General features: G+C 39.1%; 1 protein-coding gene across 6 annotated transcripts in view; it reads right to left on the bottom strand.

Annotated features, from left to right (window-relative positions):
• Positions 1-95: 95 nt before the first annotated feature.
• nipbla (NIPBL cohesin loading factor a) overlaps positions 96-17538 on the bottom strand; it is a 28254-nt gene continuing 10811 nt past the window's right edge. For 4 of the 6 annotated variants that reach the window (XM_082553630.1, XM_082553632.1, XM_082553634.1 and 1 more), the window contains 37 exons: positions 16614-16827; positions 15974-16150; positions 15657-15830; positions 15165-15326; positions 14966-15072; positions 14777-14863; positions 14287-14518; positions 13885-14036; positions 13710-13790; positions 13488-13588; positions 13155-13284; positions 12959-13041; positions 12517-12649; positions 12077-12220; positions 11826-11912; positions 11336-11556; positions 11140-11242; positions 10960-11058; positions 10610-10756; positions 8938-9072; positions 8730-8828; positions 8546-8599; positions 8347-8455; positions 8103-8233; positions 7748-7888; positions 7541-7634; positions 7116-7270; positions 6791-6881; positions 6417-6590; positions 6064-6254; positions 5693-5800; positions 4914-5114; positions 4214-4360; positions 3730-4115; positions 3456-3630; positions 1526-1723; positions 96-1423 (listed from right to left, as the gene is read on the bottom strand). In XM_082553630.1, the coding sequence (XP_082409756.1) occupies positions 1061-1423; positions 1526-1723; positions 3456-3630; positions 3730-4115; positions 4214-4360; positions 4914-5114; positions 5693-5800; positions 6064-6254; positions 6417-6590; positions 6791-6881; positions 7116-7270; positions 7541-7634; positions 7748-7888; positions 8103-8233; positions 8347-8455; positions 8546-8599; positions 8730-8828; positions 8938-9072; positions 10610-10756; positions 10960-11058; positions 11140-11242; positions 11336-11556; positions 11826-11912; positions 12077-12220; positions 12517-12649; positions 12959-13041; positions 13155-13284; positions 13488-13588; positions 13710-13790; positions 13885-14036; positions 14287-14518; positions 14777-14863; positions 14966-15072; positions 15165-15326; positions 15657-15830; positions 15974-16150; positions 16614-16827 (5586 nt within the window). In that variant the 3' untranslated portion in view covers positions 96-1060. The remainder of the gene's footprint in view (positions 1424-1525; positions 1724-3455; positions 3631-3729; positions 4116-4213; positions 4361-4913; positions 5115-5692; positions 5801-6063; positions 6255-6416; positions 6591-6790; positions 6882-7115; positions 7271-7540; positions 7635-7747; positions 7889-8102; positions 8234-8346; positions 8456-8545; positions 8600-8729; positions 8829-8937; positions 9073-10609; positions 10757-10959; positions 11059-11139; positions 11243-11335; positions 11557-11825; positions 11913-12076; positions 12221-12516; positions 12650-12958; positions 13042-13154; positions 13285-13487; positions 13589-13709; positions 13791-13884; positions 14037-14286; positions 14519-14776; positions 14864-14965; positions 15073-15164; positions 15327-15656; positions 15831-15973; positions 16151-16613; positions 16828-17538) is intronic. The other 2 variants (XM_082553633.1, XM_082553635.1) reach the window with 1 other exon arrangement.

Below are 17538 nucleotides of genomic sequence, written 5' to 3'. Positions count from 1 at the left end.
TATAATCTGACATCATGTAAAGACTCTCTCAGTCATATCCGTCCAATGATTTTCTTCACTTTGGCAAGATGAACAGATTGGATCAACAGTTTGAGCAGACAAGTGACAAAGAGAAGTAGAAAATTTATTGCAGTATTTGTTCCACCAAAAGGGTATGAATCCCCTTTCCTCTTATTACTAGGGTGACCTAATACAACAAAATCTACATTTACAAAATATCCTCCTGCAATAGGCCACATATACTGCATGCGTAGTTCGAAATAGAATAAATTATATTCAGAGGACTCTGCCATTGTACAGCATGGACAAATAAAAGTGAACAAAAATAAAAATTCTTGTTTTTTTTGTTTGTTTTTTGTCATCTGTTTTTTTCCTCAAATATCTAAAAGCTAAAAGGAAAAAACCATCCGGTTGCTAGTAGTATAATAAACTCCAAAAACACTTTAATAAGAACATCAAAAAGACTAATTTCCAACATTCACTTAAGGTTTTATTCTTTTTTTTTTTACAGCTTTTTTGTCTTCAGAGATATAAACATTTTAATTTTTTGTCGTGTTAAACTATGATACAGTGGGAGTAGAAATGAGCGACTAGAATCTGCTGCACAACAGCGAAGGAGCTCCCACAACAATGTCGACAAAACATTTCCCTCCAGGTCTCGTCTCTGATAGCCTTTTAAGGGATAATCGGGATGTATTATTCCTTTAATGCCTTCAGGATTCTATCCTCTGAACTTGTACACAAACGAAACATGAGCAGTCCCTCTAATATAAGTCTTATGTTTTGTGTCATTTTTGCAAGAATAACTCATGTAAAAGTATGTAGTGTCAAATATTCTTGCCCTCGTGTTTTCTTACAAAAATGAGGAAGGAGAGAGGGAGGGTAGGAATCCAGTGAAGTTTGGCTGTGTTGTTGGAGGTGGCAGGTTGAGGAGGAGGAGAAGGAGCAGGAGCAGTGAAGAGGAGGATTTATAATAAAGTAGAAATGGAACAGGGGAACCAAAAAAAAAAAAAAATTAAAAAAACAAAACAAAACAAAAAACCCCACCACATTGGAGCCATTAGCTAGCCCCTCCTTCCCGTGCTGCATACAGTGAGCGTAAAGTCTGTACTACTTTGTTGCTCAGTTTGTGGTTGCTGGTCAAGGCAATCTTCTTGTAAATGATGTCCGACTCCTTAATAGTGTCCACCCAAGGCACCAGTTTTCGGCCATCACGTTTCTTGGCTTCTGCCCAGGGCCCCGAGTACGAACCAGCCATCCAGTGGATGCTGTACCCATGTGAGGTCTTTTGGATGACTCGAGCTATCTGCGGCCGGTCTTTATATTTGGGGCAGCAAAGCGCAATCACATCCATAACCTCCACTGTCTCACTCATCCGACCAGGATCCGAGGAGTCACCTGCTCGCCTTGACTTTCGAGAGGACTGTAGAGAGCAAAGAACAAAAAAAAATTTTTTTTTAAAGAAATTTCCTCAATTGCTTTTAATTAGCATTTTACAAAAAGAGTGTGTATCCATTTATCTCACCCCTGGGGTCCTCTCGTCACCATCACTATCATCATCATCCGTCTCTGGTCCGGCCTGATTGCGCGGACTCGGTCCTGACAGGGGGCCGGAGCCTCCCAATAGAGCATTTATGGCTTTGTTTCTGATGTTCGCACTGGCAGATGCTTCCCCCTCCTCATCCTCTTCATCTGGGTCCAGATGTTCCATCAGAACTTTGAACTGTGAAAAGTAAAAAGAAAAGAAACCAACTTTGAGACGAAGCTTCAGGCTAATCAGCAGTTATAACCATGCAAACCAAATATTGAATAAAGGGCAAAACTCATATTCACTGCAGTCTGTTTGAATTAGAGATGGACCGATCCGGTATTACATATCGGTATCGGTCTGATACGGACCTAAATTACTGAATCGGATATCGGTGAGAAATAAAAAATCTAATCCGATCCATTAAATATCACGAAAGCACCTCACAAAACTTGCGACATGGTGTAAACTCAGCTCATAACCTTAGCACGTCGGAGCAGTATGCATCACGTGATTAGAGAGGCTGTGGCGTGCGAGACCTGTCAGCGGTCTGATTGAGCATTTGGATCCTTGCTACCAAGCCGGCATTTCATCTCCGAGAAAGTGATCCCAGAGAGAAGTAAAGCAAGTGGGTAAGTTCATCTCTGAATGTTTGTAAAGCATTCGCACGTTAAGCTTAACAACCGATTTATGGAGCGACTGCCTCTTCTCTCTCCATCTCCTGTTGCTACTTCAATCATGAAACTGATCAATGATCGGCTGATCGGCTTTTCTGTAGCAACTCCCGTCTCTCTTGTTTGTTTATGGCCGACTTTGCACCAGAAAGGGGAAACCAGTGGCTGAACAACAGCAGCACATTTAAGCTTGATAAGCTGTTGTTAGAATTTATTTAATATTACTTTCTACACCAGGATCCTTTTCTACGCAGCTGACGGCTGGTAACTGTGCAGGGGCGGATCTAGCAAGCTTATGCCAGGGGGCCAGATAGGGCATTAACGGGGAAAAGGGGGGCACAAAGAAATACTTTTCTTTCTTATTGTAATTTAAAATGTCTAGCTTTTATTAAATAATTATCTGAATCTTACACCCAAAGTTTTAATCTGATGTAAAATGTATAGAAGTCCATTACTGTATATAGTAACTATTAAGTCTAATATACCCTAGTAAGCTATAGTACTTTCCCCTTTGGGAAGGTACCATCTGTGCAGTCTGCAGTTCTGTTGAAGAAAGATGTTGAATCTATTTAATTATTGTGGAAAAATAATTGATTTCTGTGCCTTTATTTTTTTTATCACATGCATTAAATTAAAGTTGATTACGTCGTTTAAGCATCGCGAGGGTGGGGGGTGGTTCCCTTTTTTTTTTTTTTGCTGGGAGTTGGCAACTCTTACTTAGGTTGCTTAATATTTCTGCTAAGTACTCTTTAAAATACCAGAATAGGGAGGATGGAGTAGGTTTAAGTTTATTAGATCGATCAGTATTGCTGAACTATGAAATAATTTGGGTGCACTGTATTTTTTGCATACAGCCGTAACAGAATAGCTTTAGGGTTTTTTTTTTTTGTTTTTTTTACTTGAGTATGAACTTATGCAGCAAGATATAAAAAAAAACCAAAAAAACCAAAACAGTTTTATTGATTAAAAAATACACTATATCGGATTCATATCGGTATCGGCAGATATCCAAATTTATAATATCGGTATCAGACATAAAATGTGGTATCGTGCCATCTCTAGTTTGAATCGCAAATTTAAGGCAAAACTCATATTTTAGTAAGTTCAGTAAGTAAGAAAAAATTATTAAAAAACATTTTTGTGTGATAATTAAATTCTACACTAAACTCGTGTAACTGCTTAGAGGACAGACAATAATATAAACCAGTGAACTCAAAACACTTTAGTCAGGCTGATTAAGCTTTGTTACTTACATCTAGATACTGTTTGACTATCTGCTTCTTTACACCATCTGTCAGCGTGGCGTGAGCCATGTTGTTGGAGATAAAGTCGATGGTTTGTCGTGGGTGAAAGTGAATGTTGCCTTTTCTGTTCACTGCCTTGTCGTACACCTTGGCTGACTCTGTTGGAGAGTATTTCTGGATTTTACTGTTGGAAGACAAAACATTTTTTGGTCAGTTGTAGAAGTCACAAGGTCCCATTTTGGCAGATGTTCTGAGTTTGTTAAATCAATCCACAATTACTAACCTGTCAGAGAATCCATATTGGTTTTTCAGATGCTGTTTGAGCACCAGCAGAAGCAGAATGCCCTGAACTGCGTTTGCAAAGTCCAAGAGACCTGTGGGATTATCTGGGAGGAGCCTCATTACTTTCTCCACATCGTCCACATCCAAATCCTCCAGATCAGACTCGGACTCCGAGCTCTCCGAGTTTGCAACAGGTTTTTTCGTCTTTTTTGGCCGTCGTACCACATCGTCGTCAGTGTCTTCATTGTCCTCACCGTTGCTGTTCTCTGCATCTTCACTCCTCCAAGAGTCGCAGTTCATCTTTTCCTCATCATCCTCTCCATCTGATGAGTTCTTCCACTCTTTCTTGACCTTTTTCTCTTTACGTCTTGGTTCCTTTAGAAGAAGCTGGACAGAAAGGACAATCTATTAATATTTTTTTGTTCCAGCAGTGTAATTCTCTGGATTTAAAAAAAAAGAAAGAATAAATCTCAGGTCTTCCCCACCTCTTTAAAGGTTTGCAACAAGTTGCTGCCAGAGACTGACAGGGTGATGTCTATATGGTGCATGATGAAGAGAGGCTCCTCCTGGCTCTGGTATGGAAAACAAGCAAGGTTGTCTGCGATAAACAGGAGCATGTTTACGTCCGTCTTCTGCAGAAAGAAAAGAAATGTGGAGCTTGATCAAAAGTTAGCACTTGGTACAAAATAACAGTGCAATATTACCCAATTTGAGTTCAAATGCTCATACATAAAAAGTTAACTGTGTATAGTGAAATCAGAAAAGATGTAATATTGTAGACTGAACTTCAGCATTTGTCGCTTAATAAAAAGGTCTTCCTTTAAGATCAGTGTTATCCAAGCTCAGCAACCAGAGGAATCTGAAAGCTCATGTTTTCATTTGTCTGGATTCCCTTTTCTCTCTTTACATTTGGCCTAATATGGGTATTATTGTACACATTGTGTTGTTCTGATTTGTTGTAATTCTATCTAGTTGTAACCAGCGGCATTTCTAGACTAATTAACATTTGCATAATGATGTCAGGCTAGTTCTAACCTTAAGAGTTGTCATAACACACCTGTTATTACACTTACCACAAAGCAAAGAACTCAAAGTATATTTTTACATTGCATACAGTTAATTAGGAAACACCATTTGCCACTAAGGAGTCATAACATGTGCCAAGATGAATGCTGATTAACTCACAGCACTGTCATCAAAGAGGTTCAGCAGCGAGATGAGAAAAGCCCTCCGGTGTTGTCGGTTCCCCCGGATCATAGTGAAGAGGTGGGAGCAGAGTGCCGAGTGGGTCTCGTCCTGTCTGAATCCTCTTATGATGGATTTACGAGATGAATTAATGGCCTGCTGCAAACTGTATGACATCTTCATCCCAGCAACTGCCTTCATCTGTCATAAAATATATTGGGTGACGAGTGTTAGAAACACAGCATTTCTATAACTACTGGGACAATTATTGTACTGATAATGTTCCTTTTAAAAAAAGTATCATGTACATTCACTTTATTAAAAAGAACAGTGAATAAATGAATGGCTGTGGTACATTTATCATTAGATTAGACCAAAATCCTGAATGTTATGTTTTTTGATCTTCTTTACAGCAGAAGATCCAGAACATGATCTCTCAAGAGACTGGAAACTGTTCTGGCATTAAATGGTGCAGTGGGTAGAATAAATGTTGTGATCTGTACAGGGTGTACCCTGCCTTTCGCCCTGACACACCTGGATAGGCTCTAGCACCCCAAAACCCTGAACTGGACAAGCAGTTAAGAAAATGCACGGATGGATTTTTTTGTCACAAATCTAAGGCTCATCTTGTCCATACTGTATTACTGTTATTCTGGTTGTTTTTTGCAGCTGTTTGTGCTAAAGTTAAAGAGGGTTAAAAGAAGACAAAAAAACCCCAAAAAGTAACAAGGTAAGACCTAAATCTGGAATGCGAAAAAAAATGAAAAACACCAACTCACGTGGATGAATCCTGTGTACTTCTTGTCAATCTCCACCAGCTGCTGGTCTGCTTTGTTCCTCATGCTGGGCTCTGGGTCTGTTCCCATTGCAATGAGGTAGGGTACACACTACACAGACAGGATAAAAGCAGTGAAGTTCACATGCATATGCATTTTACTTCTGTTCATGAAAAAAAGAGAAAACAGATTAAAATGAAAGTAACTAGTGATTTTACAATAACTACAAACTAATGAATATTGGTTAGCTTTAAGATGCTTGCATACAAAAATTACTTTGAGGAAAAAAAGTGCTATCAATAGACCAAACACAAACAATTATTTATTGATAGTGATATAATAATGACACGTGACAAGTTCTTGCTTTCAATTACCTGAACAGGATGGATGAGACCCTGGTTGAGCGTGAGAGCTATGACGTTGAGAGCAAAGTGACGTACGCTGGATTGGGTGTGGAAGAAAGCCTCCAACACCTGCTTTAAATAAAGCTGCATAATGGAGCTGCTCATCCCCGAAGAGATGTCTCCCATCTCCTTCAGATCCTCTTGTTTGGACATTTTCTTCCCTACAAGTACAAAAAAACCATAAAATATACAGATTGTCCCTTCTAGACGATGTTCATTTTTATATAGTGAAGTAATAAAATCACTTGAATTGACAAAATGTTATAACAAGTATATTATTCACTGTGACGTCTAAAAGCTGTTTAAAAAAACAAATTACTTACATTCTCTGTCTGCTTCCTGCATCCGCGTGTCTTCCTCCTGAAGGTATGTCTGGAGGTTTTTGAGGATCTGAATTTTGAGGTTAATTGAGGAGCCACTGTCAGCCAGGATGCCATTATACAAAGACTTCACCTCCTGCATAAACATCTGGCTGGGATGCATGATCACAAGGAAACCTGCGTGAAAAGAATAACAAAGATCAAATACATGTAAAAATAAGTAAATGACACATCCTTCTATATGATCTCAACCTGCTGTGGCCAGGGAATCATTTGCTCATCTCTGGTCTTTATATTATAGTCCTATAAGCTGGTAAAATGACACTGTAGGTCCTGGAGTCAGTCTAATCACACTAAAAAAAACATTATGTTCTTACCTAAGCCAATGATGGCTTTGGTCTTGACCTCCTCATCTTCATGCTTGGTGAAGTATAGCAGCAGCTCAAGAACTTTCTCCTTGATAACAACCTTGACAACACGTCAACACATAATTACGAAACTGCAGACATTTTCATACATATTTTTTAAAACAGCAATCATAAAGTTGCATAATGAGCTGCTTCATCATAGCCAATCGTGGTTGTGGACAAGATCCTCAAAGAAGAAGATAACTGGACGTAAAGCTGTAATCCAAAATTAGACCCAGTTTTCATTTGAAATGTTCATTTCTAATCAATAATTAATCATTAACTACTACCCTACCTTGGTGGTGCCCTTGAACTCTTCCAGATCAAAATCAAAGTGTCGGGCCAGGGCACCCACGGTGAAGAGGGATCGCAGCAGGAAAGGCTTGTTTGCTACCAACTTTGTGTCGTTTGGGTCCTCCTGATGCTGAACCTTCAGCCTGTTAAGCGCACCTAAGAGGGGATGAAAAAAACATTTGAATTGAATTTTTTAAATTCCATTCAAACTCTGACTGCTTAAAATGCAATTTTATATTTTATAGGCCTTCTGCAATGTTTTTTGGAGAACTTGTGGCTAAACTAAATCCACTCTTCTGAAGAAACAGTGGGATATAAATAGTTACATTTCTTTGGCTTTTGAATGGATTAATGTGGTACTTCAGCAGAGCTATGCTATCCCTATAAAACACAAACATTATTACTCCAGGCATTAGCATCTCTCACCATAGAATCTGTTGAAGCAAGCCCACACAAACTTATAGTTGTGTGTGACTTTGTTCACAACGGCTCCAAGACAGCTCACACAGTGTTGGACCACCTGAACACAGGAAGATAAACCATCATGTTACCTCTTTAACAAAACTGGTTACAGCTTATATACTTAAATTGGGCAAACTTATATAAACTTGTTAAAACACTGCTGCCACGCACCGTCATGCCATATTTGATGATGAGCTTCATGAGGTCTTCTTCAATGGTTGCAAGGAAAGTTGCACTGGGGTGCTCCATCAGAGGAACCACAAGCTCCAAAATCTTTGCCACATTACAGATAACCATGAAGTCATTGGCAGTCTGCAGGGGAAACAAAATATGAATGTTATAAAAGTATATTAGGAAAAATCAACTCAAAGAAAGTACTCCTTCTCCCTTTCAATCGAATCATTAACTTAACAACTGAATTATCTTTACAAATCAACAATATAAAGTTATAGTATATACTAGTAAACATTATCACATTAATAACTCTTCAAGAACAAAAAACGTTAGTAATTTTGAAACAACTTACATTACACTTTGTCGTCAGGTAGGGTTGCATGGTCATAGCATGTTTGACCATAAGCTGGGCGCTGATCTTGCTGAACAAGTACAAGGTGGTGATACAAGCCACTAGCCGTGTTGAGTTCACCCCCTTGTTCTCTATAGAGGGAAAAGGAGTTAACAATACATGCAAAATTACAGTACAAGTACAATGCTTAGGCAAGGATATACGTTTACATTTAAATATATAACCAATATATATCCAAACATACCTGCAAGAGACTCCTCATATTTAAGGATGTGTTCAACCAGATTGTCGACGAGCTGAACACAAGCCTTTTCGGCTGGCTTATATGATGCGTCCTCTTCAGATTTGAGGAGCTAAAGAAAGGAGAAAAATGTTTATAAGGTTTTAAACAATAGCAGATCTCAAAACAGATATCTATTATATAATGAAGCTCAAATGCTAACATTTTGAAGAAGCTGTTCAAACCAATCATAGCCGGTGTCTCGACAGGCTGCAACCTAAAGACATCAGAGGAAATGATTAATAATATGCAATCATCAACTACTGGTTGAGAACTGACACCCTACGGTTTTTTTTACATTTATAATTTTAAATCATTCAACAAAGTGGTAATTCAGTTAAATGTACCACATCAGTGATGTTGAGAATCTTCCTGGTCATGGTTTCTTTGTCATGGGCTGGAGTTGGAGTAAACCACAGCTTCTGGAATGTCTCATTCACCAGTTTCTATAAATAAGAAATGCAATAATAAAAAAATGAAATAATAAATATCTACAACGAATTCTATGAAGAATGGAAGCCACGTCTTAACAACCATCTGTAAGCAGATCCATACCTTAATTCCTTCCTCGTCATTGACCCTGCGGATCATCTTCACGCACATCTCAGTAATCTTACTGAAGGTCGGTTGCTCCAGACAAATATCTCTGAGGATTTTGATCACCCGTTTTCTCACACTGATACCAGTGTCCTAAAATAAAAAGGAATTAAATTAATAAACTGAAGTATAATTTTTAAAATGAATTTTAAAAAGAGAAAAGAGAAATGTATGCATTTGGTGTAGTAGCATTTTTTCACCCACAGGTGGCAGAATAAGACTGTAATGAAGAGTGAACTTCTCATGAACCCACTTGAACATTTCCATGACAACAGGGACAACAATCTCAACTGTTCACTTCCCAGATGCTAAGCACAGAGAGTAACTAGAAAGACTTTGAGTTCACCTGAATTTTAGTACTAACAGCATGTTGTCACGTGTGCTTTTTAATCCTAAAATCTTAAACTGCTGCTGGAAAACAGATTTAAATAGTTTACGCAATAGAAAACCCGAAAGTGCCCTATTAACCATTTTTTTAGGACTCTCCAAATACATTTCTGATGTACACTTGGTGTACCCCCCTCCAAAACAAAACAAAACAAACCCCAACCAAACACAAAACAAGCCAACAACCGCATTACTAGCCCAGAAGAAGTGTGCAGCAATCAGAGAAAAACACAATATTTACATGTATGCAGTTCATCAACAGACACATGAGTATTACTAGTATTGATCTGTGTAAGAAACCATCCTGCAGGTGCTAGGGACAGCTTAACAATGAAAGCACAAGTGAAGGGCCAAGCAAAAACACACCAACTAAGGCTACGTCCACACGTACACAGGTATTTTTGAAAACTGAGATTTTCCGTTTTCGTTTTAAAAAAAAATCCCGTCCACACGTAAAGGCAGAAATGAAGGAAAACGCTGCTAGGAACATGCCAAAGCAACAGGTGGTGATATATTCCTAACCGTGTAGAAATGTTGGCCAATCAGAAGTCTAGAAATAGTAAACAAAGATGGGGCATAGAACCGAGTCATATGTGTGAAGGGACAGTAACTGTGTGTGTATATGTAAGCATTTAAACACTGCAGAGAGTACAATTAACAGTAACAGTATTGTAGAAATTCATTTCACCGAAACAATAACGTGGCGCACAGTGTGACGTCAAAAAAGGCGCACACCTTTGACGCTGCGTTTTCTCCGTTTTTCTCGTCCACACGTAAATGCAAAAACTGAGTTTTCAAAAATATTCACCCTGGCCAGAGTTTTTAAAAATCTCAGAAAACGCCGTTTACGTGTGGACGAAAGGTGCAAACGCATAGAAAAATCTGCGTTTTCAAAAATACCCGGGTACGTGTGGACATAGCCTAAAAGCCCACAGTACAATGATGAATATGCCAAAACAGTGTAAAAGCTAAAATAATTATAGTAATGATAATTCTAATGCTATATTTCCTCATTATCTATGGAAAAACATCACGTATGTCCAAATCAATCAATTGGTACAGAATTGAAAAATGTTAGCTATTATAACCCAGCATCCTAATGTCACACTCAAGGTGTGGTGGACATCATCACACGATGGACCTAGCATGTGAAGTCACAGCTGTGGTTTTTGCTTTTGCGCCTTTAGCACCTATATGCAAACCACAGCATAACTGGGAATAAGTGACTGACTGGACAACTTACCAGTATCCTCTCTATGAGCATGTCGTAATATTGCTCAGTGAGTTGGGGTCTGCTGAGCACAAACTTGCCCAGCAGCTCTACAGCTGCCTCTCTCACACTGGTGGAGTTGTCCATTAAACGACCATGGACACCACGCTGCATGTCGGACTGCAGACAAAGAGAGCAATCAGTCAGCATATAGCAAGCTACAAGAATTACAAGATACCTTCTGAACAGAATGCTGCAGAATAAGAAGTACATTTTGAAAGAGCAAAGCCATACAAAGAATATAAGTTAAGACAGCATCATGTGCAGTAAAAAAAAATGTTAACAATTAATGCACTTGCTACTATAAACAGAGAGAGACATACCCTTGCCAGTATGCTGGGATCAACAGCCACGACCTCAGACAGACATTTCATGGCTTTAGTCCTTACAGCGATGGCACTTTCTCCAAGGACTCGTAAAATCTGGTAAAGAACAAAGAATGTTTATGTTTCTCTGGGGGGGGGATTGAAATGCTTTTGCTAAAAAGAAAATCACACTCTTACCTGTGTTAAATAAATATCAAAGCTCTGGGCGAACGGCCTCATAGAGGCCAAATAACGCACAATCAAACAGGCATCTTCATAGTCCACAGTGTCAGAGTTCATTCTGTTGAGAAGCAGGTTACAGACTTGCACAGTCACACAACTGCACTTGTGCAAATAAAAGAAAGTACACTGCTGATATATCGCACATTCTTACTTCAGTGTGGTGAAATGAGCTGGCATGGTCTTAATGATGTTGCGCAGGAACTTCTTGCGCTTCTCAGCACGCTGCATAATTTCTCCGGTAGTTTCCACCTCCTTGGCATGTTGCGGACCGTCTGAAGAGTCTTCGTCCTTTGGATTCTGGTTACGCATGGACTTTTCAGCCTCGGTGGTGGCATCGCGGAACCACTGAGCAATGTAAAACTTTCTAGCAAACTAGAATGCAAAACAGGTCTCAGTATTACATTCATAGCATTCAAAGAAAATAATTACTTGCAGTAAGGAACATTTTTATTTGCACACAGAGATAACATGAGCAAATACTGTTTTAAACCATTTAAGATATGTCTTCTTATTTAAGAGAAGAAAGATTTATTAATATGGTAGTTTCCAACAGATTCCTCAAAAGCCAGTTCAAATGCAATGTGAAACTTATATCTAAACCTTAAAGAGTTCACCACATTCAACCTAATGAAAATACCCACCACCAGTGAGGCATCTGTCTCAGCGTTCTCCTCCAAGTAGTCCAGCAGAGCCTTCTGTAGCTGTTGGGTCTCATCGCTGCCTTGAGACTTTAAACGGGGAAGAATAAGTGGGAAAATATATTTATTGTGCCAAATGGTAGGAATGTAAATCATCAAGCAAGAACACATTTTCTGCATTTTACTCATTTCTGTCCCCATAAAAAACAAGAAAACAGTATCCTAAATCATTAAATTCAAAGCTGTCCTTTTACCTCTTGTACGATACGATCAATTGATCTCTGGTCCATCTTGCTTGTCACTGCATCCTTCCTCAGACGTGCAGCCACTGTGCCCAAATAGTCTAGAGATGCTACTCTCAGAGCCATCTCTGTCTGCTTATTACTGAACTGGTGTACCTAATAGGAGAAAAAGGCACAGGAATGGATGAACACAAGAACACTCTCATTGTGTGTGTCTGAAAAAAAAACTGCTGTCATAAAGTTGATTTTCATAAACCACAGAAGTCAAGTTTGATCAACTGTGACACAAATGTTTTGAAAATATTGTATAAAATAAGAACATTTGCTTTCCTGGAGCCTCCATGACTTTTAACAAAGTCATCTCTTGCTATTAATCTGGATCATCTGTTCTCAGAAACACTGAGAAAAATACTTGCATTTCCAGTTTAAAGAAAGATCTTAGTCATGCTAACCAGCAGTCTCCCAAGCAAACTGAGCAGCAGCTCTGCAGCAGGCCATTCTGGTTTGTTCACTGTTGAAAGTAGGTCCTGGACAAAGTTCTCAAATAATGGACGGTAATCTTCTTCTCCCTGCTTGCTGCCACACCTGAGGGAGGCAAAAAAAGGAAGAAAGGGGATAAATAACAGGAAAATAACTATGCTCTGAGAGCATAATGAGAAATGATTAATGGTAACAATTATAATCAAGGTCAGACAGCCAACGATCAGAATTAAGACAGAAGTTTTAATACGGCTGAACAAGCTGGCAGAATACATCTGGAAAATCCTATAGAGTTACAGCTACTTCAAAACGTTCCTAGTTTGTCTCAATGTTGACTGATGACAAAAGGGATCTTAGCAACATTCAACAGTGTCATCAAAAAGTATAAATAGGAAGAAAACAATCTGAAATTACTTTTTAAGGAAGACTGAGAGGAAGTTTTGCGCAGTTCTCATTGCCGTCTCATAAGAGTTTGTTATCAACACGTCCTGATCCACCTGAAGAAGAAAAAAAAATCTTGAGCAAATGGTGTGTCTGACTGCATGTTGTATTGAATAAAACTATATTTGCTGATGTTTGTATGGGTTTTCATGTCAGCTTGTGCACCTACCTTGGTGTCATACTCTTCAAAAACATCTTTGTCACTGGGTAGGTGGACCACACACTGGATCAGCTGCAGAACCAGTGCTGTTACCATTTGGATGTACATCGGTTCTCCATCCTGGTCTGAACTGTTCAGCCTAAAACACAGAAGGTCAGGATAAATCACAAGTTACTAGCATTGCACAATCCAGTAAAAAAAAAAACAAAACATCAACACGTCTGAACAATTTTTATTTCTACATTGATGGTCAGACAATTCTCAAAGCTCTCAATTCATGCATTAACCTGGCAACTCTGAATAGCCTCAAATTTAGGTGAATTAGTGTGGAAAATGGGTTACCTGAAATTCCTGAGGGAGCGTTTGCTGGTGGGCAGTCTGGCCAAAGAGGTAAAGATCTCCTCAAGGATCAGCTGCCGATGCTTCTCATAACGTGAGAACACCTGTATACAGCAGAATATGAAAAAAAAATGTAAAAAAGATAAAAATTGCAAAATAACATTCTGGACCAAATGCCCTAAAAGGATGCTTTTAAATAAACACTCAATTTTTGTGCAGACGTACCGCTGTAACTAGTTTAATGGCACACAGTTGAAGCTCACTGACATTCTCTACAAAGAATGGAGTGATTCCCATAGAAGAAACCTGGAAGAACGGGACATGCACAATATGAGAAATCACGCATGTCTGCATGTCTGACTTACACTAATGTACTAAGTGCAACACTCTTAGCGTTTACCTGGAGGATGGTGGTGTCTGTAAGCAACTGTATCTCTAGGAGCTCAGAGATGTTGCTGACAATGTCACACACTTTGTTGTATAACATGACTATGACACGCTGCTTGTGCGTGGAGCATTTTGCACGCTTTGCCTTCGAGCTCAACATGCCACCTATAAAAACAACAGAAGTAATTTTTTAAAAGATAATGAACATAATAAGAAAATTAAAAATCTTAAATTAAGAAATACTATAATTTTGCAAGCTGAAAAAAAAACTGTTCCTGATTTCATAAAGCAAGCATCTATTTCAGTTTGCCAAACTGGCACTGGCTTATTTATCATTTGGTCTACTACTAATGTTAAGTTTATGAAGCGTTTCTAAAGTTAATAAAGAAAAATGAATGCAGAATTCTTCCTGTACCTCCATGTGGGTCCACCCTGTAGACTGGATCGTACTGTGGATACAGTGTGTTCTGAAGATGAAACTTGGTGTACTGCAGCACCCGCTCTATGACATCTTCTATGTAGACAGCCTTAGGCATGTGTGCTGAGGTCATAATGTTCAGAGCTGTCAGACAGGCATCTGCAGACTTTGTGACTCTCTCCATTATCAGATCTCTCCAAAGTCTTTCCTCGTCTTCAGCGTCATGGTCCTGTGGTTAAAAAGTAAAGAATGTGAACACTTTCAACATCAATAAACCAGTGTCAGAATGAGGAAGGCTATTATGTATTTCAGGAAGAAATCTGGAGTATTTTTTTATGATTGTCAGCTATTTCAGCATTATTATGTTTTGTTCATGGTCTCTGTATATAGATTTCCGCAGTGCATCACTGCAGGGAGAAAAATACTCCAGATATTAAGTAATGCTGAAAGATAAAGAAAAATAGGAAAAGGGAGGAAGGGCACTCACATGGTTCATCATGGTGGATAGCTTGGACCCATCCTGGATATTCTTTTCAAGGATATTCAGAAGCTTCACCAACTTGTCTGATGGGATCTGTAAGAACAGACACTGGTTTTTAGATCTACATCTGAAGAACCATTACAAACCCACAACATCCCAAATGATGTTTTTTTATGAATAAATAGAATATAGTACCCTGCTGGAGATGCCCATGGCCTTAATTTTGGCAGATTCGCTACCCAGCTCATTCAGCTGGTGTTTACCAAGCAGCAATTCCTGAGGTATCTCATCATCGTCTCCTGCTAGAAAACATAAACCAATAAATTAGGACTAAACTCTAATAAAATATAAGAAAACCAACATACCCACATTGACAGTCAGTACTGATACTTACCCATAGTAGTAAAATCCACATCCTCCAGATTTTCCAGTATGTTGTCAATGCTTGCCAAGAACCTCTTGAATGTAGAAGAGTCCATCAGTTCTTCTTGGGTCAGCTTGGGTTCATAAGCTTTCCGTTTCTTCTGCTTCTCCTTCATCTTCATTTTTCTGGCAACTAAGTGTGAGAAAATTTTTTTTTTAATTTTTAAAATTAAAATTTTAAAATTAAAATTAAAAAAAAATTAAATTTTTTTTTCAGGGGGTGTGCAAGAAAAAAATCTACTGTAAAAATCTGCTGTCAAGTTTTTCACATATCAGATTTACCTGATACTATTAAGCAAAATTAAGGTGTTTTTATGCATTTAAACATGTAAACACCCAACTCCACAATCAAAAATGGCAGTTTGATTTAATTTTGAACACCCAACAAAGGCATAATAATCTCTTCTACTACACATGTTTCAGAAGGGAAACAAAGACCATTTGTAGCACTTAAATTACAGACCTTCACTCATGCTCGGAGGCGGCGAATCTTCCTCAGATGAGTCTCGGTAGCGGCTCCCTGATCCTCGGCGGCTGTCTCGGTGCCCACTTTTCCGGTGTTCCCCTGACCCTCTGCGCTCCCTCTCTTCGAACTCCCAAGCTCTGTCTTTCTCTCTGCGCTGCCGCTTCCTTGCAGCTGTAGAGATTTAGCATAAAATAATAAGGCCTAAACTCTGAAAAAAGAAGCTAAATTTAAAAAAATAAATAAATTCTCACATCTAGTAAAAGAACCTGCAAAAAATAGTTTGGTATAAGTTAGAATTGAATGAATTGACTCACACTCTCCAGTTGCGTCATAGTCTTCATCGGAGCTGACCTCAGCATATTTGGGCCTCTCATTTACTGTGCTTCGTTTCCTCTTGTTCATCTTTACTCTTTCACATAAGGGCATGGTAGACTCGATCTCTGCCAGCAGCTCTGGGGGCAGCTCCTTCAAAACTGCTGGGTCCATACCACCTGAAAATTTGACAATAATATTATACAATTATTAGCAAAATAATTTCATTGTATAGAGCAGACTTTCCCAAAGTGTGGGGCCCATCCCCTAAGGGGGGGGCAGAGCCATGGTGGGGGGGCGCGATATGAAAAGGGGGGGGAAAAAACAAAACGCTTGGACACTGCTAGCGCGGGGCGCCCACAGAAACGCAAAGCAGGAGATGAAGCATAAGTGAATATGTTTCCAAACCAACTTCATTCTAAGCCAAAGACTAGAAAATATGGTGAAACATATCTGCCCTTTGGTTTCACCTGCACAAGTGCCACGGTAGGTCTCCCCTGCAGAATTGGCTTTTCCTTCGTCGGGAGCAGCGCTTTACATTTTTCTTGTAAAATAAAGGGGGGCCTAGCAAAAAAAGTTTGGGAACCACTGGTATAGAGTGAAAAAACACATTGTAAATATAATTTAAAAACAGCTTCTTACTTTTGCCGGACTTTCCTGAGGAGAGTCGGTTCTTTCCAGACTTGCTGTGCCGAATGATCCTCTGGATCTGGTCAACTGATAGCTTTTTTAGAACCACTACAGGCTTGGGGCGCTTCTCCAAGTCCTGCACCAATCCCAGCCTCTCCAGTTTAACTTTTGGCTGGCCCCACATATGACTTTCAGTCGATCCACTGCCTTCCTTGTCACGATTGATCTGGGAGGAAAAAATAAGATAGGAGTGAGAAAAAACATCCAGTATAGTCAAGTTCAAAAATCAATATGTTCCACACTTCACACAATTAGAAAGAAAACATGGGCTTCATTCAGAACAGAAAATAAGGTGTGAATAATGACTCAAACTGAAATGAAATTGGTGATTTTGATGTTAGTTTCCAGTGTCTTGATAGCAAAGCACAAAGATATATTCCACTGTTTTTCCAAAAATATCCAGGTCTTAACTTGTAGAACAAACAGTGAACACATCGTGTTGTCGACACTGCAGTGCAGTCCCACTTCTAATTGGGAGTGACTAGCCAAAACTTAGGATGCAATTTTGGATGTTCCCACTTGTATTGCGCTTGCAGTGCAACAAGTAATTTGTGCTAATTGTGCTAAGTGAAAAGTGGGAGTGAGCAGCAGCTCATTGATGCAACCTTTGTTCACATTAAGAATATATTTAAGAAGCTTTGTCAAGTCTACAAATCCTTAGTAACTGAATAACATTTAAATACCTAACCAGCTATTTTTAACATCATTTCAGTCATCGTACCACTCTTGATCTTCAACGTCATGTCAACAATCTGGGCATAAAATTTCTTACAACATGATTTTTCCCATGATTGTCCTCACAGTCAACCCGTTGTGAGGACAGTCATAAATTCTTAGTGAACACTGCACTGGCAGCCTTTCCTACACAACCACAGAC

The sequence above is a fragment of the Aulonocara stuartgranti genome (genome assembly GCF_965226115.1).
Source record: "Aulonocara stuartgranti genome assembly, chromosome: 12".
Lineage (NCBI taxonomy): Eukaryota > Metazoa > Chordata > Actinopteri > Cichliformes > Cichlidae > Aulonocara > Aulonocara stuartgranti.
Note: the sequence above shows the minus strand (reverse complement) of the source record. Positions and strands in the feature narration are given on the sequence as shown.